The 27471-nt window shown below is 44.8% G+C and overlaps 1 protein-coding gene across 1 annotated transcript in view; it reads right to left on the reverse strand.

The window, feature by feature from the left end:
• Positions 1-26691, reverse strand: part of PTPN1 (protein tyrosine phosphatase non-receptor type 1) — a 30889-nt gene extending 4198 nt beyond the window's left edge. Inside the window, exons 1-7 of the mRNA XM_030288505.4 lie at positions 26464-26691; positions 6127-6217; positions 4307-4407; positions 2966-3064; positions 1380-1517; positions 729-938; positions 189-350 (exon numbers count right to left, since the gene is read on the reverse strand). Coding sequence (XP_030144365.4) covers positions 189-350; positions 729-938; positions 1380-1517; positions 2966-3064; positions 4307-4407; positions 6127-6217; positions 26464-26544 — 882 coding nt within the window. The 5' untranslated portion in view covers positions 26545-26691. The remainder of the gene's footprint in view (positions 1-188; positions 351-728; positions 939-1379; positions 1518-2965; positions 3065-4306; positions 4408-6126; positions 6218-26463) is intronic.
• Between the last annotated feature and the right edge of the window lie 780 nt (positions 26692-27471).

Raw genomic sequence — 27471 nt, forward strand, 5'->3', positions numbered from 1 at the left:
AACAGGTATTTTGGAAATCATTAAAATACAGCATTTTAGGTCATGACAGATTGCAAAGCACTGTACCTAAAAACCCCATAATATAAACATGTACTGAAGCTGAAGCAAGCACCAAATTTGAAGCTTCTTTCCATCCTGCTCCTCCCACCCGCCTGCTGCAGTTCTCTGGAGCTGCCAGGAGCACTCACTTGCACTGAAGCATCTCCCATGATGAATTTTGCCCCTTCAATAACAGCCAAGTAGGAGAAGCGGAGCTGGTCTGCAGTCTGGATCAGCCCCATCCTGTACTTCCTCATTTCCAGGAGAACCTGCTTGACGTCCACGGAAGAAGGATCTTTCCGTTTGTCCATCTGCAGATAAAAATGTGAAACATTTTCTGCTCTGACGGGGTTCACTAGGGTGACTCATTTTGTGGTAGGGCCTTCATACCACCCTCCACACTGCAGCATGGACAAACACACACAACTGGTATCAGCAGCTCGTTACTGTCTCAAAACAACTGAAGGGAAAACACTGGGCCTCAAACATGCTGCTTTCCCCGAAGGCAAAGCCTGCCTTTGTGAATCACTCTGAAAACTGGAGACTTCCCTTCCCCAGACTCGGAGTGAGCGCTCAGGAAGGAGACCTGCCCCGGAATGCACGGCTGGAACAGCGGGGTAACACAGTGCCAGGCACGGGGAACGCTCCCAGCCCCCAGCCCTGCCCCGTGCCCGGGCAGTGGCCCTTACCAGCAGCAGGCAGGTGTCCACCAGGCAGAAGGTGCCCGACCTCCCGATGCCGGCGCTGCAGTGCACCACGACCGGGCCGTGCCCGGGGCTCAGCGAGCCCGACTCCCGCACCTTGAACAGGAAATTCAGGAACGACGCCGGCGACTCCGGCACCCCGAAGTCGGGCCAGGTGGTGTAGTGAAAGTGCAGAATCTCCCGACTTTCCTGGCTCTGCAAAATAGCGTTTGGGAACTCTTCAGTTTGGGTACACCGGTCAGAAGGACTGGGAACAGCTGACTGAATTCCAAGGACAAAGCTTCACCAGTCTGAGGGAGCTTTTAGAGCTGCACAGCCAAGAAACTGATTACAAGTAATGGTCCCTTGTTGTGAAGGTCTCCACTGGGAGCAAAGGGAATTGGATAAGTAAACTTACTTATTTCGAGTTTAGTTATTTCAGTACAGTTCAAAAGCTTGTGTCACTCTGGGTATGGCTGAGACATAAAACTGCCTGGAGGGTCCCCCCATAAATACCCAAGAGTTTCACTTCCACAACATCTCATGCAGGATCATCAAATCCAGGACAATTAATGACCACCAATTACAAGCCCTTTTTGGTGAGGAGATGAATTCCACGCCAAGGAGAACAAGGACTGGATGAGATCTGCTACTCACGGTCAGGTTTTCCAATTCCAGCTGTCGTACTGTGTAGTAGGATTTGATATCTTCAGATATCAATGTTAGTTTCAAGTTTGTATCTTCAAAAAACATTTCTTTCTCTTCCTTCCGTGGCCAGTACTGTGCACACTTTACCTAAAACCAAGCAGGACACACATAAATGTCATTACCCACTTCTGCCTGAATTGAGATGTTCTTATTGAGGTCTCTCAGAGAGATGAGCTCTGCAGAGACTGCTGCATGCCAGGGACTTTAATGAGCCAACCAAATAGGAAAGCAGCACATTTTCAAGCGTGCAGGAAAAACCTGGAACTAAAATCCTCATCAGCAGCAAGAAAAGGAAAGCCTGCACCCAAGCCTGTGACAATGAAATGTGGGGATCCCGTGCCTGGGAGAACTGGCCTCCTCCTGCTGCCCCCTGAGCCACTCCTCTCCCTGGGATCGGGATCTTTTGTTAAAGGACAAACCGTGTGGCCAAAACAAAAGGGGAAGAACAATGCTAAACCAACAGCAGGCCCAAGACTAAGATGATTTGGACAGCATTTTAATAAACAGAAAACCCCTTCAGCATCTTCCTCACAGGGAGACTAACAGTGGTTTTGCTCAAACTAGTTCTAGTTTATTTTGAAAAAACATCCTCTTGTTTATCAGGGTGTAGAATGCAGTTATAATTCTCTGCACTTTTTGTCTGGATTTGTAAGAGTTATAGCAATTGCCTTTGTGTCTAATTTCTCCACAAATGTGTCTGCAAACAGTATTTTGTCGTGCTCCATCCTAAGTCTCCCACTGCTGCTTGCTGAGGAGTGTAAGCACTGCCCTAAGGGATCACAGTAATTTGTTTTGTTCAAAACTAGAGCAGTGCAGAGAGGGAGCAGGAATGGTTGGAAAGGAAGAAACTCTTGAAAAATTTGGTTACCGCATCTCTTTTGAAGATTAAATTTCACTTGTATACAAAACCCAGCAAAACACTGGAAAATCCAGACTGCAGTTTATTAAAACACAGCTCATTGCCCAAGAATTTTCCTGATTATTGGGCATGTTTTCCTGATGATGCAAAAGCACATACCACCCAGTTATCACTGCTGGATACCCGGTACACTGCACAGCCTTTCTGCAGTATTGCACTTTATTCTGCACAGCAGTGACACTGGAGGGGACAGGGTGCCTTGGGAGCCACTGCCTGATCAGAGCTCAGTGTGTGATGGACACCTGGAGCCCCAGAGCTTCTCTCTACTGCAAAGCCACTTGGCACTGCAGAGCCCCGAGAGGTGCAACCTGTGCACACCGAGAACAACTCCAGACCCCTGCTTAGCAGCAGAGACTTACACTTGTGTGGAGTCATGGTGTGTTTATGGTTTTTTCCAGCCAAATTCATGAGAAATTAGGCCCTACAATTACAAACTGAGTGATTTTCTGACTGCAGTTAGATCAGTTCACCAAGCATTCGATTCCGGGTACAATTTCTTAGACAAAACTACTTGTAGACATCCCATCCCATTCTCTGGGCTGGTTTTACTTGGGTTTTTTATTACAGAAAAGCACAAATGTGATGAACACATAGCTAGAACTGGGTGAGTACTTACGGATCCCTTCTCCATCACTCTGTTCAACATGACAACACCACGGCTTTTCTGTTCCCAAACCATCTCCCAGAAGTGGCCACAAGTATTTGGCAAAGGTCCCTGCAGAGACAGAAATCCCCAGAAATAAGCATTATTTTCTGTAAATGTCAGTGCATTCTTCCACAGTAACAGTCCCTGCACAAGGCAATAGATTTAAACAAGTAACAAACAACTTGTCATTTAAAACTGTAAAAAAATGCAGTGAGACAGCTTTAAGTTCCATGCTATGAATCTGCCCATGAAAGCATGGTTAATCCTTTCCCCTGATACACAAGAGGAAGAGAGACACAATCTCATTTGTGAGAACAGAACTGGGAGTGAAAAATGCTGCATTTTCTTAGGAAAGATATACAGAGGTCATGGGGAAATAAACCCCACTGACTAAAAGCAAAAATAACATCTGTGTCAAACTGCTCTGCAATCCCTCATCCTTATTCATGATACTTGAAAATTACTTGAGTAAAACATCCAAACGACTGAAAGGATGCAAAATCAGTAACAAATTATATGGTTTTCCAGAATCTTCACATATCTGCTTTGGGACTGAATGAAATAGTGACTTCTTTTAAAGACTATCTATTCCCAAAGTAGATTTCCTTATAATTTCCTACTTCTGCTATGTTCCTTTGCTATTTTCTACTCTGAAGTTTGTGTTTTATCCACTCCTGTACTCAAGCAGAACAGCAGGTCCTCAGGAAGAATGAGAGGATTTAAATAAGGCCATCCAAAGCCATTAAATGTGGATCAGGACAGTAACCAGTAACCAGTATCAGTCAGCTGCACATTTGACTATTCCCCACAGAGCTCACCCCGTGATCAACCCCCTGGCCTGAGTAAGGGCAAGAGCAGCTGTGTTCAAAGAGCCATTTTTACCCTGCACTCTGCTCTGCCCATTTCTTCCTGAGAAGATTTATCTCTATTCTTTAGAAACAGGAAGGAAGAGCTGTCACTTGAAAATATTAATCCCAGTCTACCTTTATCTAAAGTGTGGGAGGAAGGGGTAAGAAAAGAGCCAAGATTAGAGATCAGGACAGTCTCCAGGGAACTGAACATTTAGCACAAACAAGAAGCCTGGCACGGTTGCTGCTCTCAGAATAAGACAACAGGGCATGTGGGTACTTTTAAATTTGTTATACAGATAGGTGTGGAATTGACAGATTCAGTTAAAAGCAGTGATTTTTACACACACAGAGATGTTTGTATGCACTTCAAGTAGCTTTACAATGAAGAAAACAAACAGAAAATCCATGAAAATCAACTCCAGCCATCATAATACTTTAATTATCCACTGCCAGCGATTACCTGGGTAAGGATGTAGCTCCTTTGGGCCTCTTCCATTTTTATCAAACTAGCATTGATATAGTCATTGTCACCTTGGTTTAGCTTAATTCGACTGTGATCAACTGCAGCACAATTAGAAAACACTGGTTAATGAACATGGAACACAGCACAGTCCAGACACATCCTCAGCAGCTGAGGGAGCACAGCCCACACTTCACCTCCCAAAAACACACTGCAAGAGTCAGCCTTGGCACCTGAAATAATCTGAAATAATGCAGTGTGATCTGCAAACCAGATACAGTTATCAAGTTGCTGATTTTAATTAAATCCAATTACACAATTGCTTATATTTCCAGCTTAAACATTCAAATACAGCTTGTTCAAGGTTGTTAAAGGTTTGTCTAAACATATATTGGGCAAACAGGACAGAGACCTGTTATTCTTGTAGGTATTTAGCTACTGTTCCCAACCTGACCACCCTTTCATGTACAGAAAAAATGATCAAAATTAAAGAAATACAGGAAATGTAAATGATTTGCTCTTTTGTTAGTCACTTGCTCAACTTGGGACTAAAGAAACCAAACCACCAACTAAAAAAACTCAACACACCCAGGGGTTCCCACATTTTGCAAGAAAGCAAACAGACTGAGAAGAGGATTATCTAAAGGCAAGAAGGAATTTGTTACTCACATCCTCAAATACTAGAACTGCTTAGTAAAGCAAACTATGTGCAACATTACTGTTCTGGTTAACTGTCCCAAAGGCTTTAGGAGCTTCTATGCACCGAGCCAGAAGCTGTGTGCCACAGAGCAGCACTCTGGCCTGGGACAGCAGCTGGACATCTGGCCTGGGTCAGGGAGTGCTGCACCCTGAGGGGACACGGGACTGGCACTGTCCTGGGCAGGGGAGGCTGCTCAGGGACCTGCTGGGAGCCCCCTGCACTGCCAGACACATTCTGTTTTATTTCTGACCACGGAGCATCGTTTCTGCCCGTGCACTGCAGCCCACGGCTCTGGATGGCAGGTGTGGGCAGGTGGCAGTGGGACTGTCCCTGGCCCATCCCTGCCCCTGGATGACAGCAGGACAGCCAGGCTGCAGCAGCAGTGAGCTGTGCTTGCACAGGACCCGTGCCCAGGGGTGCATTTCCCCCAGCACAGGGACAGAGCCACTTCACACACCCAGCTGTGCCTGGGACATCCCTGTGCTCCCTCTCTGCAGAGTGGAACTCAGCTTTATCCTGCATTTCCCCCAGCACAGGGACACAGCCATTTCACACACCCAGCCGTGCCTGGGACATCCCTGTGCTCCCTCTCTGCAGCATAGAACTCAGCTTTATCTGGGATTTCTCCCAGCACAGGGACACAGCCATTTCACACACCTGGGACACCCCTGTGCCCCCTCTCTGCAGTGTGGAACCCAGCTTTATCCCTGGCAGAGCTCTGTGCCACGCTGCTGCCAGCTCCCAGGAGGGACATGCTGCCTGTGCTGCCTGGCAGCAGGCTCTGCTAGGTGAGAGCTGCACAGAACCACCCCTGCCACTCTAGAAATGCTGCTCCAGCCACCGTTCTTCTCTAGCAGAACTCAAAGGTAAAGCAAGTTTCTTTCTTCAGATTTCTGCCCACAAATACAGACCCTACTGTGTGCTGCTCTTGTGTAACCCTATGGAGAGAAAAGCATCCTATGACACCAGTCTCACAAATAAATAAATAAATAAAATCAAAAAGAGTTGTCTTGGGTGCTTATCCACCTAACAGAAACTTGTCCTTACAAAGAACACTTAGCTGTGAGAAGTCATTAGAGGTCAACAGTCTTATAAACAATGAAAAAGAAAGTGTACTTACAGGGGCTGACATCTCTGTACCTATTTCTATTTTTGTTTCTGGGATGTTTGGCCACTTTACATGGAAAATCACTGGCTTCATGCCTGATGTCCTGAAACAAAAAAAAAACCAAAACAATCAAAAACCCTGTTATGTATGAATCCATCTAATTTCATACCATTAGCTATTTTAAGAAAAATACCCATTTGACTTCACATTTTCATGTGAGGAAGTTCTGGACACAAAGCCCATTGGGCCTCAGAATAAAGAATAAATTTTAAATTTCTCAGAATACAACACTAACATAATTTATTAAAATATTATTAGTTTGGATAATAAAGTAGCACAACATTCACCAGACATTGTGAAAGGTATGTTCAGCTCCTGAAGGAGCAGGGTCTCTGCCCCAAAGCACTTCCACATAAACTGTCCTGAGCTGCCAGCTCGATGTCACAGAGTGCAGAGGTAGAAGTCAGCTGCACTCAATTCCCATGCTCAGCTAAAACAGATGCACACCTCAAACACATCACCAGGGTTCTCTCAGCTTTTTTCAGACTCAGATAATAGCTCAGCTATCTGAGACAATTCCAGAAATTAAAATAAAAACAATTCTGCTGTCCTTGGACATTAGTCCAAATTTGCTGAAACAGAATTTCACATTGTAAATGATACTGTGCAAGCAGAGTTCTGCATATAAAGAATCGTGTACAACACTCAAGATTTCTTTCAAGTGGGCCATCTACTGAAGCACATTACCTGTTTATCTCTTGTGCTGCATTATTCAGGTATGGACCAATTTACCCTGAATGCTACATGTCAGGAGAAGAGTGCTGATTTCCATAAACCTGCCCAAAATTAGCACAGTATTCCAAAACTGAAATAAGGGCTGACATCAGCTGCCAGCTTTTTATAACTGAACACATGGCTGCCAGTATTTCTGCTTATGAAGAATGCAGTCTGGAGAATATGATCTGGACTGCAACAGTCTAATATCTCAAACATGAGGCAGCTAAAATGGGGGTTTTCAGAAACTTGTCTCTGACACCAGGTTGGTGACTTGGTACTTTACAGGGATTTATTCTTCCATACTAACTGTACAGGATCAACAAGAGAAAAAAAGGAAAAAAAGATAAAAAAAAGTTCCAAGGAACTTGGAAAAATGGTTTTCTAGGTCACTAACCACATTTCCCAAATGTGTGTTGAAAATCCCCAACACCCAATACCAACACAACTCTCCCACTCAGGATTCATATTATAAAAGCACCAAAATGCAAACCAAACCAAGATCCCTAAGGAATTTTTTCTGTAAATACTGGGCTATTTTAGCAGCAGCACTAATACACAGTTTCATTTCACAGCATTAACAGATTTGATAAAAAACTGTCCCCCCTTTTAGAAGTAAATGGATCAAGTGCTTCTTTACAAAATGGAATTATATGAAGGAACTCTAATACAAAAATATTACACTGAAGCATCCACATGTATGTGCACACACAAACCACTGCCAGTCCCCAGGAGCTCCACAGATTCCAACAGCAACATCAAGTATTTCAGGAACTGAAATTCTCTGCCATTTATAATGCAGGGAATGGAGAGCTGGCTATTACCTCACCAGCAAATATCAGATCTTTTTCAAGATGCCACACTGCCTAAAGGTGCTTGGGGAATAATGGAGTTCTAGAGATACTGAACTCCCACAGGCACAGAGAAAATGGAAGACACAAGTCACTCGTGTGCCTTCAGCAGACTATTTAAAACCAGCAGTGTATTTCTGGAGCATGTTTCAAGAAGCAGGAAAAACCACAGGGTGGGATGGTACCAAAAGAGGGATGGAGGCACGGCAACAGGCAAGCTGCTGCCTGGTGTGAAAAGCAGCCAGCACTCCGTGCTGGGCTGAGGAAATGGGAAAACAGAAAATCCTGGGGAGCAGGCATGCCTGCACATCACACAGGACAGACTCTCCTCAGCAACGTGGCAGGACAGTGGTTTGGAGTTTTGGTTGGGTTTTTTGGGGTTTTTTTTGGATACAGAAGTTGCTAGAACATCTAAAGTGACCAAAGAAAATTTATCATCCCAGGTCACTTCCAGGATATGAAGTTGACTTTAGTGGAAATGCAATTGCCTTCAACAGAGAACATGGCTGGAGAGAAAAACCCAGTGCCCACAGGAGCTGTGTGGCCACTGCTGGTCCTGGTCACTGCTGGAGTCACATCACTCCTGACACCACCCAGCTGCTGTTAGGTAGGTCCAGAACATGCTCAGAACAGCACCACAAGGTCCCACGCTGGAGAAATCACTCATTCACAGCACGGAATTGCTGCTCTGAGGAACTTGAAGGCAGCGGTGTCACGAGAACTGAAGGTAGGGGATGAAGGCAGGGATTCACGAAGTTACAAAACACCTCCTTGAATCACATCCAGTCACACTGCAGAGATCCTGCCTGTCAAAAAGGAAGCTCGACATTTCACTTCAAAGGTCGTGCAATACAAAACTTTAAAGAGGAAGGGCTAGAACTGAAGTCAGTTTTCCAAAGTCAAATGCTCTGGGTTTGGAGCATGAGTCACTTCATGCCACTCATCTCCTGATTTTAAGCTCTGTCCTCCAAATATTTCAGGGTGGAAAGAGGAAGTCTGCTGAAGCCCTGTTCTTCAAACGGGAAGTTTCTGTAGCTCTGAGCACAGCAGACACTGGGCTTCACTTTCCCCATCTTCTTCAGATTCAGAAGGAGAAGATGCACCCCAAAATCTTCAAATAAATATTATGTAAGACCATAGGAAGAGGTGGCCATGCCATCAGCCATTCAAGCACACTGTGTAGATTTGTGCAGCAGTATTTTGAACAGAAACTAAAGGTGCAGTCTCAGTGTCTGCAGCTTCACCAGACAGACTCCCAGGAAGCCTTGCAGCAGGGCCCAATTTGATCACACTATTTAATTGCACCATAAACCCTGGAGCAGATCAGACTCAGAGATAACAATTTACTGCCATTTTAGCAGTTCTGCTCCTATGGGAAGCAGCAAATGCCAAGATCTTATCAGGTGCTACAGAATTGCTCCTTATCCATCTACTGAGGCACTCACACTGAGGACAGCACTTCACAAAAATTATATATAAAGACTTATATAAAAAAGTAATCTTAGCTTAAAAAACAGGTTTCCTCTTAAAGCTGCCACTGGAAAAAACGATGCCACGTGATACTGCTGGAAAAGGTGGAAGAGTAAAAAGTTAAATAAAGTCAAGTGGAAGGTGCTCTCTCCCCAGGATGCCACTCAGGCTGGTTTCAGAATGGAAATACCCCTACAATCCAATGAGGCTGCAAAGACTTGTAGAGAAGATCACAAGAAAACCAGCAAGTACCAAGAGATCCACAGCAAACACCCACTTTACACAAATGGGAAAAGGTGCTCAGATTCAGCATGGGACAGAGCAACCTGAGGCCCTGAACTCACTTCCAACAAACAACTTCACGAAGATACAAAGCACACAGCTGCTCGTGTAACCCACTTTGACAGGGAAGATTTGATTTCTTAGCCTACATTAAGCTTCACATCAGGGTATTTCAGGAAGAACGAGAAATGAGGATGTAACTTGTAGGTACGAGGAAGGTCATCTAAAAATCAGATAAATGAACAGACGTATCACATCACACAACATAAATCTTAACAAGAAGCTGCAGAAGTCTAGCCAGCTAAGTGAAACAAATGTGGATTTTAATACCTTTTAAAAACATTTTTTCTGGTCTCCTAGTTTTGCTTTCAACTAAGATACGGTAGCATTGATTTGCTTACTAATCTCCCTCAAAAAAAAAAAAAGAAACCAGTTGCCTGCTATGTGAAGCTTCTTCCTGAGGTTGAGCAGCAGAGAGAGGAAAGGACAGGCTTGTTTAAAGTTCAACACCACAATTACACGAGGTTCAAATAAATAAATAGAAAGAAATCACAGACTTGCGACACGGTTTCCTAGAAAGCCCCCTGCTAATTCAGCAGTGCCCGGGCAGCGGGAGCGCCGCTGGCACCGCGGCCTCAGGGGTTTGTGACACCAGGCAGCTGCTGGGAGCACGGAAATAACCCCCCAGGGAATGCAAACTGGCCATGACTGCCTTATTAAATCATATCAACACGTGGCAAAGCGGGCTCAGTTTTCCCAGGGCCGTATTTGTCACAGCTAGCAGGTACTGCAGATTGCCTCTCACCACTGAGCAGCTCCATGCCTCCCTGGAGAGGCTCCTGACAGCAAACCCTGCAGTCCCTTATTGCACCCACTTCATGGGAGATAACTGCACGCTGCAAATGCTCACTTCAACACCTGCACTGAATGGCTCTCAGGGCTTGGCTGTGCTTCCAGAAGGGAGAGAGCCACAGACTCGTGCCACTTCCAAACTTCACCAGTGCATTATTTTGCATGTTCCCAGAAGGAGGGCACTGCTGCCAATAAACCACAGCAGCACCGCACAGTTCAGCTGCTCAGATTCTCAGATTGCCTCAGTGTCATCTGCAATGGGCAGAAACTGATTTTTCAGTTCTCGTTCTTATGAATGTTGCGACACGGGGAAATCAAAGAGCTAAACTCTAGTATCAGGTTAAAGAATTACATGAGACTTCTCAAATTTCTGTAAGTTCAAAATATAGTTTGTCCTTGAAATTTATGACCCATAACAGAAGTTCAGAGCTGCTGGCAGGAACATTCTACTTCTGCTGTTTTGTAGCCATGTACTCACTGCCAAAACAGGAAACAACTGAATGGAGCATCGGCATAAGAAAACAAGTCAAGTTCCCTTCTTCTTCTCCACATCCATCTCTGTTTTTCCTCCCAGAAACTCAATCTTCCCCAGAAGTGCATCTTGGACATTATTGGAAGGATAGAGATGTTTGAGAATGCAAAATGGCTTTTTTTTTGACAGCTGTTGTGCAAAAGCAAAGCCTCACTATCTGTACCATCAAACAAAGTCAGTGCCAGGAAATAAACCACACTCTCATTAAAGTGTCAAGAGGTTCTAACTCAATTGCTCTTCTTCTGTAAGAAAAATAACCACCACGATGACATCCACATCTTGATTTGCCCAAACATTAGGGGTCTCTACATAAAAACTTCTGGTTTAACCTCATCTCAAACAGACTGGTGTATCCCACAGACCAGATAGCCACATAACTCCTAAAGGAATTTAGTCTGCCTAGCAAATCCAGACCTTAATTTGTTTGCAGTATGGGTTTTGTGTGAGTTTAAAAATGTATCATTGTTGGCCCGTAGGGTATTCCAGGCTTCACTGACTGACAACTGTGGTTATAAACAGTCCTGCTTTCCTAGATACCTAATATTTTTATTCTGACATCTCACAAGCCATCCAAGAGCATTATGGCTTTTACAGAGCTACACCACCAACACAACCCAAGGCTTTGGATGCTTCAGAGGAGAAAAAAAGACATGAACCCTGCAAACTCTAGAATGTGAGGGATGAAAACACTTCTCACACCCTTCCATGTGCTGCATAACCAAGGTATTTTCCAGAATTTAGACAAGCTGCAAATGGCATGTTTCAAATTGGAAACAAAAGGACATGAAATGGTCCCCACTGCAGGTAGTTAGAGTTTCTCAAGGGGATCTCTGGCTTAATGAAATAGCAACCATGGGATAATTTACCATGGAATTTTTACCTATACTCAGAGCCCTTTACTCTCTTTCAGAGATACTGTGCTGATAGTACAGTCTTGCTTTCTTAACCTTAACTAAGGTTATCTCCCCCAAATCTTGCATAATCCATTATCACCATTCCCCCAAATCTTGCACAATCCATTACCACCATGTAATCTTAAGATAAATGAACTAATTTGATTAATAAGTAAATAAGATAATCAAATGTAAGTTTTGCTTCCTCACCAGGTAGCACATTCAAGGTCCTACCAGTTAAAAGCCAAACAGATCTTTACAGATTCTTTTTCCTTTTCTCCCATTTTTGATCCTGGCTCTGAACACATCCTGCTCTTCTATTCAATGCTGGCACAGTGCCCACTGAAAGAATACAAATTTGCAGAATATCTGCATTACCTGCAGCTGAGGAGGAATCTGACAGGCCACTGCAGAACTGGGTATCGCACCAGCAGAGAAGGACGTTATCACCTTCTGCCTGAAGAGATTCCAGGGCACTGCTTAGTACTGGATCTACTGTCACAGTTGAAGGCCCAGACATCAGTTGGGAAGATCATTAACACACTCAGCTAATGACCTGTGCCAGCCCCACTGAAATGAGCAGGAGCACAAAGACACAGAACTGGCTCTGTGGGCACGAGCAACATCACAAGTGAGTTTGAAAGCAACCAGCCCTGGGTATCTGAGTTCTACTCTTCCTACTAAGCCTCAATGAAGTTTTTAAAAAGAGCCTTCACTTGAGATTAACTTCACATGCACTGAGCTACAACCGAAACTCGTCTGTGGTGTTTGTGTCCTTTCACCTTTTCCTGGAAAGTGTGTCGACTAAAAGCCAAACAAACAGGACAGCGCCGTAGCTGCTTAACAGACAAACACCGCAGTTGTTTCACTCAGGACAAATATTTTAAAGGAACAAAATAAGATTGCAAATGTTCGATTTATTTTTCAAAAAAGAAATGCCAACACTCATGTAGTTATCTTATCAGCAGTTCAAACTCACATAGATGCAGAACAACCACAGCATTGTTTTTAATCCTTTTGGAGATTACATGAGTTTAACACATCTAGGTTACCAACTGGTATCTTAAAAATACTGGTCACAATAATAGATAATGAGACAAGTCCAGCATTCTCCATCTACAGCAACATCTGCTCATCCGTGACATGCAGAATTTGCTAAAATACCAGCACTGTCGACGAAAAAAGGGCAGTTTGCCATTCCCAAGTGACCTTAACCGTGTTGAGATAATTTTCAATGTAAGGTACCACATGTGAGAGAGCTGCTTGCCTAGCCCACAGCAGGAGCAGAAGGCAGGGAGAAAACCAAGCTCAGCATGGCAGCGGGGCCGTGCTCCAGGCTGGCCAGAGGCAGCTCCACCACAACCAGGGCATTCCCACAGCAGGGCCCACAGAGCTCCCAGCCACGTCCCCTGGCTTGTGGGTTTAGCCACCAGCAAAGGGTGATTCCCATACACTGCAGCTGCCAGGACACACCCTCCTCCTCCTCCTCCTCCCTGCAGGCTGCCAGCACAGCCCGCTGCTGAGACCCCGGCCTCTGCTGCACACCAGCTGAAGGAAAAGGACCAGGGTTACAAAGCTCTCCCAAAACACCAACCACACCTTCCAGGGAACACAGCCTCACCAACTCATTAGCTTTCCCTTTCGTCCCTAATTGAAACTAATTAGGCAGCAGCCATGAAGCACCAGGAGTTCAGTCAGGAGTAAGGCCGGGACTCCCTCAGGGACAGGTACAGGACCTACAAACACACAAGACTGAGCAGCACCTGTGGTGTGGATAAACTTCCAGCTACTACAAAGTCATCACTTCTCCTAAATCCATCGTTTTTGCTTATCCAGCAGAGACAAATTATTTGTCAAGCTTCGGGACATTCTATAGTTCTAATCCCCAAGGCAATCCTAACAAGTCAGAAAAAGTTTTTTTAAATGGTCTCCTAGTGGTGATACTGGGATTTTTTTTCAGTTTGATTTTATACCCAAACATTTAGCACCAGGACAATTCCCTGGAAGGCACGTGATTCCCGGAATAAGATCACAAGGATTTCTAACTCTGGATTTAGCAAACAGGACAATGCTGCTCACACTTCTCAGCCCGTTCTGCAGCACTGCTTCAGTCGCAGAGAGGTGAGGGGGCTCCAACAGAAGAAAACACACACCCCTCCTGAAAGGTGCCACTGACTTCATTACCAGTAATGAAGACCAAAGAAGTTTACATTACTACTTGAAAACAGGAAATAATCTGGCCTCAGAAATTGTGGTGCTCAAAGTATTACAAACTAGGTGGAATCAGAGTTGTCTACACAGAGACAAAAGTCAGAGCAAAACCTTCACAGATATCAGAGAAGCTTTGCAGAACCACACGTGCATCAAAACAAAAAATCTGAGCTGTCAAAGAGCTCCACACTTCCCCTATTTACTTATGGAGCTCATTACAGACTCAACAGCTTGACTTGGCACCTTCCAACACCTCCCAAACCACAGGCAATGCAGTGAGTAATAGGGGAAGCAGGAGACTTTGTACGCTCCAAGACTTATCATCAATTCTTTTTGTTATGCTGTTAACACACCATCAGCACTTGCTGCAAAGGGAAAACATGGGCTGGTTGTGAGAACGTGCACTCACATAATCCTTTGCTCATCAGAGACTTAGAGCTACAAAAACACACTTCTAGGGTTTACAAAGCAAAATACCACACGTTTTTTTCACATCGCTGCTATTGTCCTTTGAATACCCTAATGTCAAGTTTGTTGTTTATTTTGGAATGTAATGGCAACATCTCTGTCTTCTAGGACTGCTGAAACATTAAAGGGTTTAAATGAGAACGAGACCTTATTCTGGAGCAGGGATTTTGATCTCTGCTCTCTCTTCCAAGCAGCCACTGGTGCTCCCCCTGAGGAGGGGTGCCCCAAAACACCCCCAGGCAGGACAGGCAGCACCTCCTGGCTGCTCCAAGGGATGCTGCTTGTGCTCCCCATTGGATTAGCTCCCAGCTGGGATGCTCCAACTCCTTAGTGTCTAACCTGGTGTTTCTCAGTACCATTTCAGGAACCAGCAGCTCTGGAGCTCTCCTTTCAGCAGGGAGGCCATTTCTCTGGGCAATTCTTTTGTAGGCTCTTGGAGGAATGCTCTTCCTTCCCTGGTTCCTGGAGGCAAGGGGAGAAAGCCTGAGGTGAGCTCCCCTACCCCATGATGAGCACTGTGGAAAGAAGAACTGGCCCTGGAAGGGAGCAGGGATCAGAGCCAGGCCTGGGAATCCTGCATTCCTCTTGCAGTCCTGGTGAGAAACTCCTTGTAAACACAAAAGCACCTCCAGCTTAACTCCAATGGTGTATTTTCTCATTTTCTGTTACGACAAAAAGCCAGAAACCAAAGGATTCTTACCTAGGAATCAGAACTTCTGGAGTTTGCCTCATTCTTTTCTTCCTGATTTGAGTTGATTCGAAAGTCTCTCATCATCATGGAAACAGGATTTTGTGAAGACAGAGTAAATTTGCAAGCCTCACTTTCTACCCCCAACACTGCCTAAAACTAAACTCAGATTTCATCTATTATAATTTATAGGACAGAGTAAGCAAGCTACTGGTGTTCACAGAAGAAAATACGAATTACAATGGTTTTTCTTTAATATTTATCTGGAGTTGAACGAGTTATATATGCATTTAGAAAGTACAGCCAGTTAAAGCAGTTTTAGACACCAGCTCGCCATATGCTATGTTAAAATTAGACTGAATTTTTTTTTTTAAAGGAACAAATTTATGCATGAAGTAGGTCTATTCAGCACTCAGATTCTGAGGAATGCTTTTTCTCATCCAGTAATCATTGCAGAAAGATCCAAACGAAGTTTAGTAGAAAAAAAGAAACTAGTTCAGAATGTGATTTTGAAGCTATCTTCACAATATCTCACAGAACTAAAAACTCTTTGTTCAATTAAAAAAGTAATAGACTGGTTGCACAAAAAATGCTTATTGTCAGGGTGATAAATACACAATATAATTTTTAGAAGTAATAGCAAGGGTATAATTGAAAACTAGAGACCTTGTAAGATGGCTAAAAATAGTAATTTGAATTCCTAGCTTAGTTAGCTTGGCCAGAAATAGCTGTGTTCACTGTAACCTCTAATTAGTTTGCATATTATAAGAGCCCCAAAGATTTTTTCCCGCCCCAAAACCTACTAAATTAGCCTTCACAGCACAATGCTGTTACCACGTCAGATGCAACAGAATATCCAGACTTTAGAGACTTCCCACTACTCTTTCTGAAAGATTTAATTTATAAAGGCAGATATTCTCATTTGATTAGGTAAAGGCCAACTCCCCTCCACCCGGAGCATTCAGAAGAGCCTGCACTGAAAGGTTAAGGCAAGGTCCAGTTCCCAGCTGCTTCAGATGAGAAAGGAAGGTCCTGGTTCTAACACAACTAAACTGTTCACTACTTTGGAAAAAAAAAGCAAATTTCTCTTCCCTCATGGCTAAGGGGTGTTCCTCTGAATAAATAATTTCATTGACACTGGGTACTCCAACGTGAATCTAAAAGCTAGACTGAACTTTCTAATTTATATGCACACATTAATGAAACAATCACACCATTACTACCATGTTCACACCATGTTCAGACCGTGTCAGTGCTATATTTCTATTTAGAATACTATGGGACAAGCAACAGCCATATGTCCAACTTTCTACTAATTCCATAAAAATTCTCCAAGATACAAGGTTGTATGTAGAGGAAGTACTAAAACCCACCAGAAAGGGAGTGGATGAATTGTTATATAGGAAATGGTGAACTCTGCTTTACCTATTAAAAAAATACCATTATCTACATCTTATTCGGTGGCAAACTTCATTTCCTTGAAGAAGTTTGTACCGTGCATTGCTTTACTAGCTTTCTGGAGATGCAGACTTTAAGTCAGATGTTTGAGGGGGAAAACTGAATTTATTTAGTATCAAGGAACCCCATGCATTCAAAATTATGAACCATATGTTACACAGGTACCAGCTCCATAATGTAAGTGGGTCTGCATTCTACAATTAAGACCAAACTCCAGCAAGTTCTATGGCAAAAGAATGTTTCACCCTGCTGGCCATTAGTAATAGACAGGCAGTGGAACTGCAGATTCATTCTGCCAAAGCATGCTCATTACACGGTTACTAAAAGCTTTTTATCATTTCTTACCTAACAAGATTCCAAGAGTTTAAAGAGAATGTACAATTACCAGGATTGCACAATGCAGGTTCATGCCTCTGCATGCAGGGAAAGGTCAAACTTGAGCTTTGCTCCTGCTGCAGAACCAGCAACCAGCCCTGCTTTCAGTACCTTCTCAGCATACTGCCCAAACTCCTCTTTGGGAACTTAAAGCAGCTCTAAGTGCTTAACTACCATTTCCACAGAGAAGTTTTAAGTATCTTTTCTTAAGAAAGACTTTCAGGACAGCAATTGAAGGAACTTGCTGGATTACAAATGTGCAAGAACAGCTTGCTTCAGCTGGGATCTGTTTAACGTGGTGGTTGCAGTTATAATTACAGATGCCCACTCCACTGTACTTAGAATATTCAAATTTGGAAAGGAAAATCGTAGTGATGATTAAAACCATACAGAATTCACTGAATGGTGCAACCTACAGGTTGCCAAGCTACTGCAGTGCACACAAAAACCTGCTGAGAACAAACAGTACTGCTGAAAACAGATGTTAGATAAAGCAGAATTAGGATACTCCTGGTTTTCCACATGACTATCTAATTTGTGTTTAGGACAGCAACCTAAGCAAGCGAGGTTAATATTAAACCTTACAGCGTTCTGAGCTGCTCAGCTCCCAGTCCCAGCACAGTTTGGGGTGAGGCAAACACCACTGCCGTGTCCCCAGCCCACAGCTGTGTGCCCATCTACAGCAGAGATGTAAATGTGTAAGAAAATCCACCTATGGCCAACAAGCCTGGGAAATGGCATAAAGACAACCCCTCCCATAAACCCAACCCAGCCAGACCTTGCAAGCTAAATTGTATTCAGTATTTTTAGTTCTCCAAGCTGCAAAGCAATGCTTCAAGACACTGACATAACCAATCCTGTGTTATTAGAGGATGTTTGAATTGTCACTACGGGGACAGAGAGCTTTCATGCCCAGCTGTACAGGACATCTTCTCATCTGAAAGCAACTGAGAGTCTATAAAAACAAATGTCAGTGTTAAACAGGGACATCACATAATCAAGATAAATGCTCACAGACATCCTCATGCAGGACAGATTGACACTCTGCACCCCAGCACATGGAAAAGACTGTAAAACCTGACCAGCCAGGCCTTCAAAGGACTGGTGAATCTCCCCATGCTAATGAAACAGACTGCAGTGAGAGTCAGTTGTGTGCATCAGATGAGATAAAGTTTTGCCACTTCATACATCTACTCATCCTGCTAGTTAAAAATAATTAATTCTCAGAACTAAACCAGCTGATTTAGCACAGCCAAGCAACCCTCACAACTTCTACCTCTTGTAGTGGCAGTATCCTCTCTGGGAACACGACTCCTATTACTTCAGCACTCCTTGCCAGCCCAGACAGTGCTGCACCAAACCCACCCCACCCCAGGCTCCACCAGACTCTTGCTCATCGTGTTCCACTTCCTGCCAGCCAAAGGCACTTATCAGCTGTGACTAAACATGCTTTGTCACTTGATGTCTACCTCAAATCCTCATTTGCAACTGTAGAACAGATCTGGAACACTTACAGAAAAAAGTAACACAAAAAAAATGCAGTAAATATCTTTAAATAAGCCCTTCACATCCATCACAACCCCTTACATTCCCCACCCCCAAAAGTCAGCGACACCAAAGGCTTCTGAGCACTGATCCACAAATAAAGGCTATCAACAATCAGAATCACACACAAATGCCTCCTTTAACATCAACACCGCTGAGGGCAAAGCATTTCTAGATTATATTATTCTTCTGTAAGTATTTCAAGACAATTTTGCCTGTAGAGAGAGTTTAATATGCAGAACACATTGCTAGCAAAGACTTTGGAACAAGAAAACCCAAAAGATGTAGATGTTATTACATGAAAGCAATAAATGTTTGAATGCTTTCTCCTAACTGAGTAGCAATATTAACTTACTTAGCTATTCTGAGAAGATAATAAGCACTTAACAGTTTTACCACCCCAAATTTCATGTGGCAGAGAGCTCAGCAGGCAGAGCAGCACACAAGGAATTTCCTGCTGTCAGCCAGTCGGTCACAGAGGAGCATCCTGTACACTGGATTGTGTGGGTGACCAAGCAAAGCCTCACTGATGGGCTTGGCTGGCAGTGGAGGCTCCTGATGGTCAGCTTTACACAAATCACAAACACAAAATCAATGACAGATAAGACGTAAGGCAGTAGTTTCCATGAAACCTTTCTGCTCCGTCTGCTTCCTGACAGGCTCTAAAAAGACTGGTGAGATTAGACCTCTCCACTAATGCTCTCACGTGGGCTAATAAATCCAGGAACTCTAAAGATTTCACATATTTTAAACCTCCTGTTCCAGCCTCTTGCCTCTCTGAGCACCAGATGAGTCTGATGGCCACAGGGCAAAGAAGCTCCAGGAGCTGAGGAAAAGAGCCCGTTCCTGAGCCCCTCGGCACAGAAGGGCTGAGCACTGTGGGCTTTGCCCCTCCAAGTGCTCAGAGCCCCCAGGTGCCACACGCTCTGCGGGTCCATCTCTCAGGAGGTGTGCCAGCCACCAGGCACTGCTGGAGAGCAGAGGCAAAGGGGATGATTTCCAAAGGGAAAGCAAGAATGAGCCAGGCAGGTACCGCTGCCCAGTGCCCAACAGCACCAACCCCAACCCCACAACCGCAGTCCTGACCGAGGCGCCGCAGCTCAGGAACGCGCAGGGAGCAGAGGAAAGGGTTCCTTGGCTCCTGCACGTTCCCCACAGGAGCTCTGAAACGGCTCGTCTACTCTGCTCACCGAACACTTGAGGCCAGGTCTGAGAAGGTTTCAATACTGGCAATGAAACAAAGCCCAGGCTGAAACACGATTCGTGTTCATGACATCCCACAGACCATGAAGCTCTAGGCAGCAACTGCGATTTACTGTGAAAATTCTCCATCAGTGGAGGCTTAAGAAAGAAGTGACAGTGTTAACTTCCAATGTAATCAAACCCTCAAGGAAGAAAACAAAAACCTTTTCCAGAGTTAGGTGGCTGTCCACCCCCACCCCTTTACTGGGTAGAATTCCCCATATCTCTTCCACTTCCAGAGATATGTGGAAATTCTGTCAAATGTATCAATATGTATTTTAGCTGTTTAAGAAGCTAAGTAGTATTTTTCCAGTTCTTGCTCCAATGACCCACCCTTTCCTTCTTTCCAAAAGAAGTTCCTCTTACTAAAACCTCTTGCTTGTGTCAGAGTTGTGTTTTTCCTGTAGCCCCCATCTTTATTCACTGATGGTTGTGCAAATGTTAAAGACAGGAGATACAATTCCACATGAGGATGGCAGAGGCTTAGTCCTACTTCAAGCAGCTCTACAGAAGACTGGAAAAAACAGGCCCCACACAGTAAAATGGAATCGAGATTTTCTGAACAAGCATGGGTTATTTTTCCTGTCAGAAAAAGGAAGTATACTCTTCCTTAGTCAAAGATGCATTTTTAAAATAGATTTCACATTTTACTTCCTGCCATCGCATTAAAAGGTCACGCTGTTTATGTTACTGTAACCTGTTACTGTGGGATCAGGAATGGTATAAACAAGCAATTCTCATTGAACTGTGCACAGGGGAAGAAGGTTATGAGAACATTCCTCTTTATGTGTAGAACACTTGTTCCATATAAATATAAAGAGTCTGAGAAACAGAGTCTCTTTTGTAGGACAGCTCTCAGCATCAAGTACTCGACGAATCAAGGACTTGACAGAAGCAGCATAAAATTCTGGGAACTTCAGATACAAGCAAAAGCACCTCACAGATCACAAACAGAATAGCTGCTTTAAGGTTAGAACAGTACTATGTAGTAGCATTTTGAACTAGCAATTATTTTAGTACATGAAGTACAGAGAGCTGCCAGCCCAGAGGGGAAGGTTTCCTCTGCCTGCAGCGAGGTCTGCCCAGCTCACACTCACCCCTGTACCCTACACAGGTCCTTCTAGAATTGCCTAAAGACAGAATGCAAAACCTGCTGCATTGTTGCCTTATTTTCTATTTCTGTTGATGTAGAAACTGTTTGAACCTTCTAAGGAGAAGAAAAAGACTGCACAGAACAATGCAAATCTGATTAAATGGTCTCTTCATCATTAGTGAAACAGGTAAATCTTCACCACTGATCTCTTCACCCTCAGTGCTGAAGGTGACTTTTGACCCCTACATGTTCCTAAAGCATCCACAACAACCAAGAGCTGAGACAACTGTACACATGGAAAGTGTACAGAATTAAAAGTAAGAAAAAACAGAAAATTCTAAAAGTTTCATATTATGCCAGCTCATTTTCCTTCCCAACCAGGATGTAAATTTTTTGCTCCTGTTCTACGAACCTGCTTGCTTAAATGCAGAAGATTTGAAAGTAGATCAGCTATCACTATTAGCAGAATCACATGCATTTCCAAGAATCACTTTTACCAGTTTTTCTTGGTATAATATGACAGGCAAGCTGTTGAATCTTAGCTATATTCTGCGTGGGTGAGAGAAAAAGCACATCTGAATTCACAGAGTATGGTAGAAAATGAACTGGCATTTGCCCTCCACGATCTACAAAGTGAGCACACAAAGGCATTTGGATGCTCTATCAAAGTGCCTCTCCCAGTCAAACCAGCAAGGGCATGTCTCCTGGCACCAGAGAGAAGAAAACCACCCCTTCTGCAAATCAACATGAAACAAGCTGACCAATGACTAAAAAACCCAGAAAACCTCAATGGAAAGTGCTGCAAACATCCAAGCTCAGCGACCAGACCAAGTGTATGCTCCTTCTGAACACTGCAGAGAAGCAATCGCTGAGTATCCTCAGTATTTCATGAGGCTAATTCACAACCCAAACACATACTTAGGCCATGCAAGTGACACTGATCTAAAACCTGGTAATTCTCATGTTTACAAGAAAGTAGCAGTGATATGTCAGCGTAGCCACATCCTTTGAAGACTCAACTAAAGAGAGCCCTTGGAGAAAGTCCATTTGCAAAGCAAGTATTACAGGAAAACATTTAATTTTAATGTTTAGTTAACTGCAGGATGAACTGTTATTTCAAACCTACCCAGTATATTTAGAAAGTTATTCTAGTTCGAAAAATATTTGGTCTACCACATTTTATTCTCTGCTTACAAGGGCTATTTCTATTTGAATTTACCATCATTTGGCATGTGGCCAACACTGCTTTCTCCTTAACAGTTTTCTTTCATACATCTGTGCTTGCAGCACACAGAGGAAGCAACAATACTGTGTGGAAGAACATACTAACACCATAAAACCCCTCCAAAAGTGTACAGAAGCAGGTGACCACTGTGTGATTGTGAAATCATACAGCCATTGTATGATTTCTAAACTTTTAGCAAATGATAACCATAACAGGCTCCATTTTTCCATGCTCTGCTTCCAGCAAGACTATCACAGAAGCTCTGGGTTCAAGTATTTAGATTTTAAACCCTGTAGAAAAAGCAAGAGCTAGTGGCTCAGTAGTTTTGTACAATGGGCCTTAGGCACTCTCCAGTCTGCCAGCAGGAGACACAATGGGTGCTGCTGTGAAAGAGCCAGCAGTGAAGCCTAAGCCAGGCAGCAGAGTGCCCCAAGGGCACAAAGGTGCCATCCCCTGCAGCTCTGCTTTCCAGGGAGCATCCTGACCTTGGGAGCCACACTCTGCTTTCCAGCACTCGCCCTGCACACATGGAGGAAGACTCAGCGTACAGCACAGGAAAACATGGAATATCTTCAGCTTATTGAAGGAACAGAGACTCCCTGCAAGCCTGAGCTCTAAACCAGCTTTCCACAGCCAGAGCCAATTATGCTGAGCCTCAAATGAATCAACAGAACACAAATTAAGCAGTGGCAAGGCACTGCATGCAGAGACCTGCAGCTAGAACTGGCAGAATAAAGCACAAAGATGCATTTATAAAAAGTCATGTTCGTGCCACAATTTATCTGCTGCTTAGCACCTGAGCAAAGGAGTAACCCAAATGCTTTCAGACTGCAGCCTGCACTCCTGCTGCAGCTTATAAACCAACAGCACTTCTAAAGCTTCCCCTCCATTGATTCTAAATACACAACACAACCACACTGTTACAATTCTTCAGGGTCAACCATTTCACAGTTTACTTCCAGCATCAAAATCCATCCACATAAGAAAATATTCTACAAATATTCTTCCAGAGACAATGAATACCTAAAAAGCTTCCGATGCCTTTTACGTCGTGACAGAGGGATATCCAAAATTTCCACGATACCCATCTTCCTCCCATAGTCTGAATAAAGTTCATTGATTTTCATAATTTGTAGTATTTTAGTTTAGCTTAGAGAGGTTTGAAGCATTCAAACATCCATGTTAATATTTGGCTAAAAGACCCCCAAAAATGAATAAAGAAACTGAGAACAGTTATTTACAGGCCCGAAACACAACCCCAACTACAACTCAGCTTTCCAGAGATAGGTAGTTCTGTTTTCAGGATACTCACTTCCAAACATGCTGGAAAATCTAAACTATGTCCAGTTCTTATTATATATTCCACTAACTATACAAACTAGAAAAGAATGTACATTTTAGTTTCATTTTGCTTGGAAAACTCTGCTTGAGCAGTCTCCAAATGTCAGCTCTGCCTCCATCCATAGTGGATGGAATCCCTGGTTGAATGGTACATCAGTAAATAATTCAGAGGTGTTTTTACTGCTCCTGATAAGCACATCAAAGTTAATATCATTGGCCAACATACTAAAGTCAACATATCTGGTTTATTTAAACACAAGAAGCAACTCTATCTGTATTTGAGGGATGTGTTTTTAAGATAATATCTCATTCTATCATCCTGTGTAAGAAGTTAGAAACTAAAGCATCTCCTAAAGTTCTGAGAGACTTCCGCATGTGAAATTACGATGAAAATCTGATACTGCACTGTGAGCAAATGACAATCTAGTCATTGTTGTTTTGATGATATCCATCCAGTTGTTTTGATATTCTGGACAAATATCTACTTTTCTTTCCTTCTCTAAGAGCCTAAACTGTGCTTTCCTTAGCTTTGGGGTATGGGTTTTGTTGTGACATCTCCAGAGTGAATGCTTCTCATTCCAATAGTTACTTCTAATGATATTTCTGCAGGGTGCATATCATTCACTTACCCGTAAGAATTTGTTTTCTCTTGCACACCTTTACCACAGTTAGTACATGGTAAAGCTCACTTTCCTCTTACTGTTTTATGGAAGAGGATTTTCATTTGAATGTGCCTTTCTCACACTTATGTTCCTCTAAAACACAAACAACAGCCAGAACCTTAGCAATTATTTTTCTCACTTGGGTCCCTGAACAGCCTCCACAGAATCTTATGGCTCGTAGTTCTTTTAACAAGCAAAGCTAGAGGAAAGTATGGGATAGAAATAGGTATTAAAAACCAAACAAACATTCAAAAAAACCCTAGAGTAACAAAACACAAAGAACTTCATCACTGTTCACCCTGTTCTGACCAGCTGTACAGAGAATGGTTCCACTATTGTGCAGTGCCCAAGACTTGATCGTCACAAAATTACCTAAACAAGGTCTTCATTTTGAAACGTTTGTGTCCCCATGCTGGGATTACTTCTGCTGAAAAAAGAAGGTCAGCTAAATTCTGTTCTTTCCCAACTGTACTATCATAGCTGAACACGGCTTCCGCTCCTCCAAAAAAAAGAAGCAGGGACAATTTTAACCCTTCCACATCATGTGGCACCCAGACAGTCTCCCTCAGCCTCACCTCCCTGTCTGCTGCTGATTCCTCCTGGAGATGCTGGGCTGGATTTCCAGGTAACAGACAGGCACGGAACACGGGCAAGCTGCAGATGTTCACCTGCAGCACTGGTGAATGTTTCTGGGTGTCAACAGTTACAACCCCAACACTGAGGTGCCACAATCCCGTGCTACAATTACCTGGGGGAAATGCTTTTCTGCACATATCACACACACTGCTCTCCTTACTGCATCCTTCATGCCAAAGCCAGCATTGTAGGAAAACTGCTTTGCTAACGTCACAGCCCAGACACCAAAAGCACAGCTCACAGAGAACTACCTTCTTCTTCCAGATGTACACGACCTGCCAAGATGCCATTTCCAGCAGCTTATTTAAAAGCAGGATGCAGTTGAGAAACTGAATTTCATTACATAGATGCACACATTTACAATCAGGGAAAAAAAAAAAAACCAAGTAGAAATCCCACCCCCTGTGCTTGTCAATAGTTGGATGCAAACCAAAGAATCACTTCAGTCCTTTTTTAAACTGAATTTTAGTCCTCAATCAAAGCTCATGCTGTGCTACAGTTTGAGCAGGCCACTGAGTCATATCATTCAAAGACAGCAGGACAAAAATATCACTGAATGCTAATCCCTCATTGAAAATGGGCCATTCCCTCATTCTACTTAGATATTTCACTTCTGTAATTCAATTGTACCTGTAAAAATGTACTACTTAAATTACAAAGCTCTGTTACTCAAAATCATTTCCTGAGCACTATGCCTGCAACACACCAAATCATCCAGAACAGTTCAGCAAAAATATAACGTCATATATCCACATGACTTTCAACTGATACAGTCAGCAAGCACTGACACTCGGCAGGGAAATGTAGGAAATGGACCTTCTGAAAAGCAGGCTCAACATGCCATGCTTATTCTCTAAAGGCCAGACAACTCAAGATGTTCCCCCTGCAAGCTACTGCTGTTAAAACTTGCATGCTGTAATTCTCAAACTGAAGTCCTTTTATTTCACTTTTATACAACTCCTCTCAATGGTCTATGGCCAGAAAAATTCACACTGAAAGAAACAAAGCTCAACATCTACGTTGCAAACATGAACTTCAAGTCTTTCATTTATGCAATATACCAGCTTAAACATTCAAATGGATGTTACAGCAATGCTGCCTGATCTGACTGAACACATCCGCCCAGTCATTCATGTATTTCAGCTTCTCTTAAACTTCATTTTAGATAAAGGTGTGAAGAACTTTTAAAGATAAAAGCACCAACTTCTGCGGCTTGTGTGCTTAGCTGGATCCAGAAGGCAATTATTACTGCAAGCATTAACGTTTGTCACAGTGCTGTTTTAAATACCACCAAAAAATCGAAATGCAGCAAGCGACACAATAAAAATCCAGCAGCAGCTAGCTGCACAAGTATCGCTAACAGGCTGTTTCAGGCTCTGTTCTATGATTACGGCGCCTGAAAAGCGAAATGCGTTTGATGCCCGCTTGGCTGCTCCTCTGTTCCACCCCAAAGACAGCTCGCAGGGGCTCGGAGGGGCTCGGAGGGGCGGCCGGAGCAGCTCCAGCGGAGCGCTGTCCCCGCGCGGAGGATGCGCCGAGCGGGGCAGCCCGGCCGGGGTCCCCCGAGCGGGCAGCGGCGGCTCCCGGTGCCGCTGGGGCGGGGAGGAGCGGGGAGCCAGGGCAGGGCAGGGCAGGGCAGGGCTGGGGCAGCACCGGCGGCACCGCGGAGAGAACAGCGGCAGGCAGCGAGCGGAGGCAGGCAGCGCTCCCCGCCCGCGGCGGGGCAGAGCCGGGCGGGCGCTGCCCCTCACCTGGTAGATGGCGGGCCAGCTGGCGGCCTGGTCCAGCCGCTGGAACTCCTTCTCCATCTCCATCTCCATCTCCAGCTCCATCTGCACGGCGGGGGCCCGGCCCCCCGCGCCGCTCCGGCTGCAGCTGCTGCCGAGGCCGCGGCGGCTCTGCCCGGCCCCCGCCCTCCGCTGCCGCCGGAACTGCGCACCCGCCCCGCGACGCCATCTCCGGGGCGGCGGGAGCGGCGCCGGGCCCGCCCCGCGGCGCGGGGGCTGCGGGGGCCGTGCCGGGGACAGCGCGCTCCACCCGGCTCCGCTCGGGCCCGCCCGGCTCCTCCCGGGCCCCACCGTGCTCCACCCGGCTCCACCCAGGCCCGCCGTGCCCGCTGAGCCCGGCCCGTGCCCGCTGTGCCCTGCCGTGCCCCGCCCGGCTCCACCCGGGTCCGCCCGGCTCCTCCCGGCCCCGCCCGGCTCCACCCGGGCCCTGCCCGTGCCCCACCATGCCCCACCGTGCCCACGGATGCTCCGGCTGCGGGACCCCCCGACCCCCCCGGTCCCGATAGAATATATAATTCGTTCAGCTCGAAAGCCGTGTCGGAGTCAGATTTGGGTCTGTACCCCAATTCCCAGAGCTGTTCAATAAAAGCGCCTGCATATGATCATATCCCGTGATTCTGTGTGTTCCTGAACGCTGGCAGGGGAAGGGCACCGAGGGGACCGGCGGGGTGGTGGCAGTGCCATGTGGTGGCAGTGCCATGTGGCAGAGTGGTGGCAGTGCCAGTGGCGGGGTGGTGGCAGTGCCAGTGGCAGGGTGGTGGCAGTGCCATGTGGCAGGCACAGGGCTGGGATGCTGTCGGAAGATGGAGAGGGTTTCACTCTTGCACGTTCTGCAGAATGAGCTCAGTTCTGTCGTTGCCCCTTAGTGTGATCTCAGGAACCTGCCCGGCTCCGGATGGCATTTGATCATCTGTTCCTGGCGCTTGCATTCCTGCCCGAAATGGCCAGTGCTCTCCAGCTGCTCTAGTTCTG

Source organism: Taeniopygia guttata, chromosome 20, assembly GCF_048771995.1.
Source record: "Taeniopygia guttata chromosome 20, bTaeGut7.mat, whole genome shotgun sequence".
Lineage (NCBI taxonomy): Eukaryota > Metazoa > Chordata > Aves > Passeriformes > Estrildidae > Taeniopygia > Taeniopygia guttata.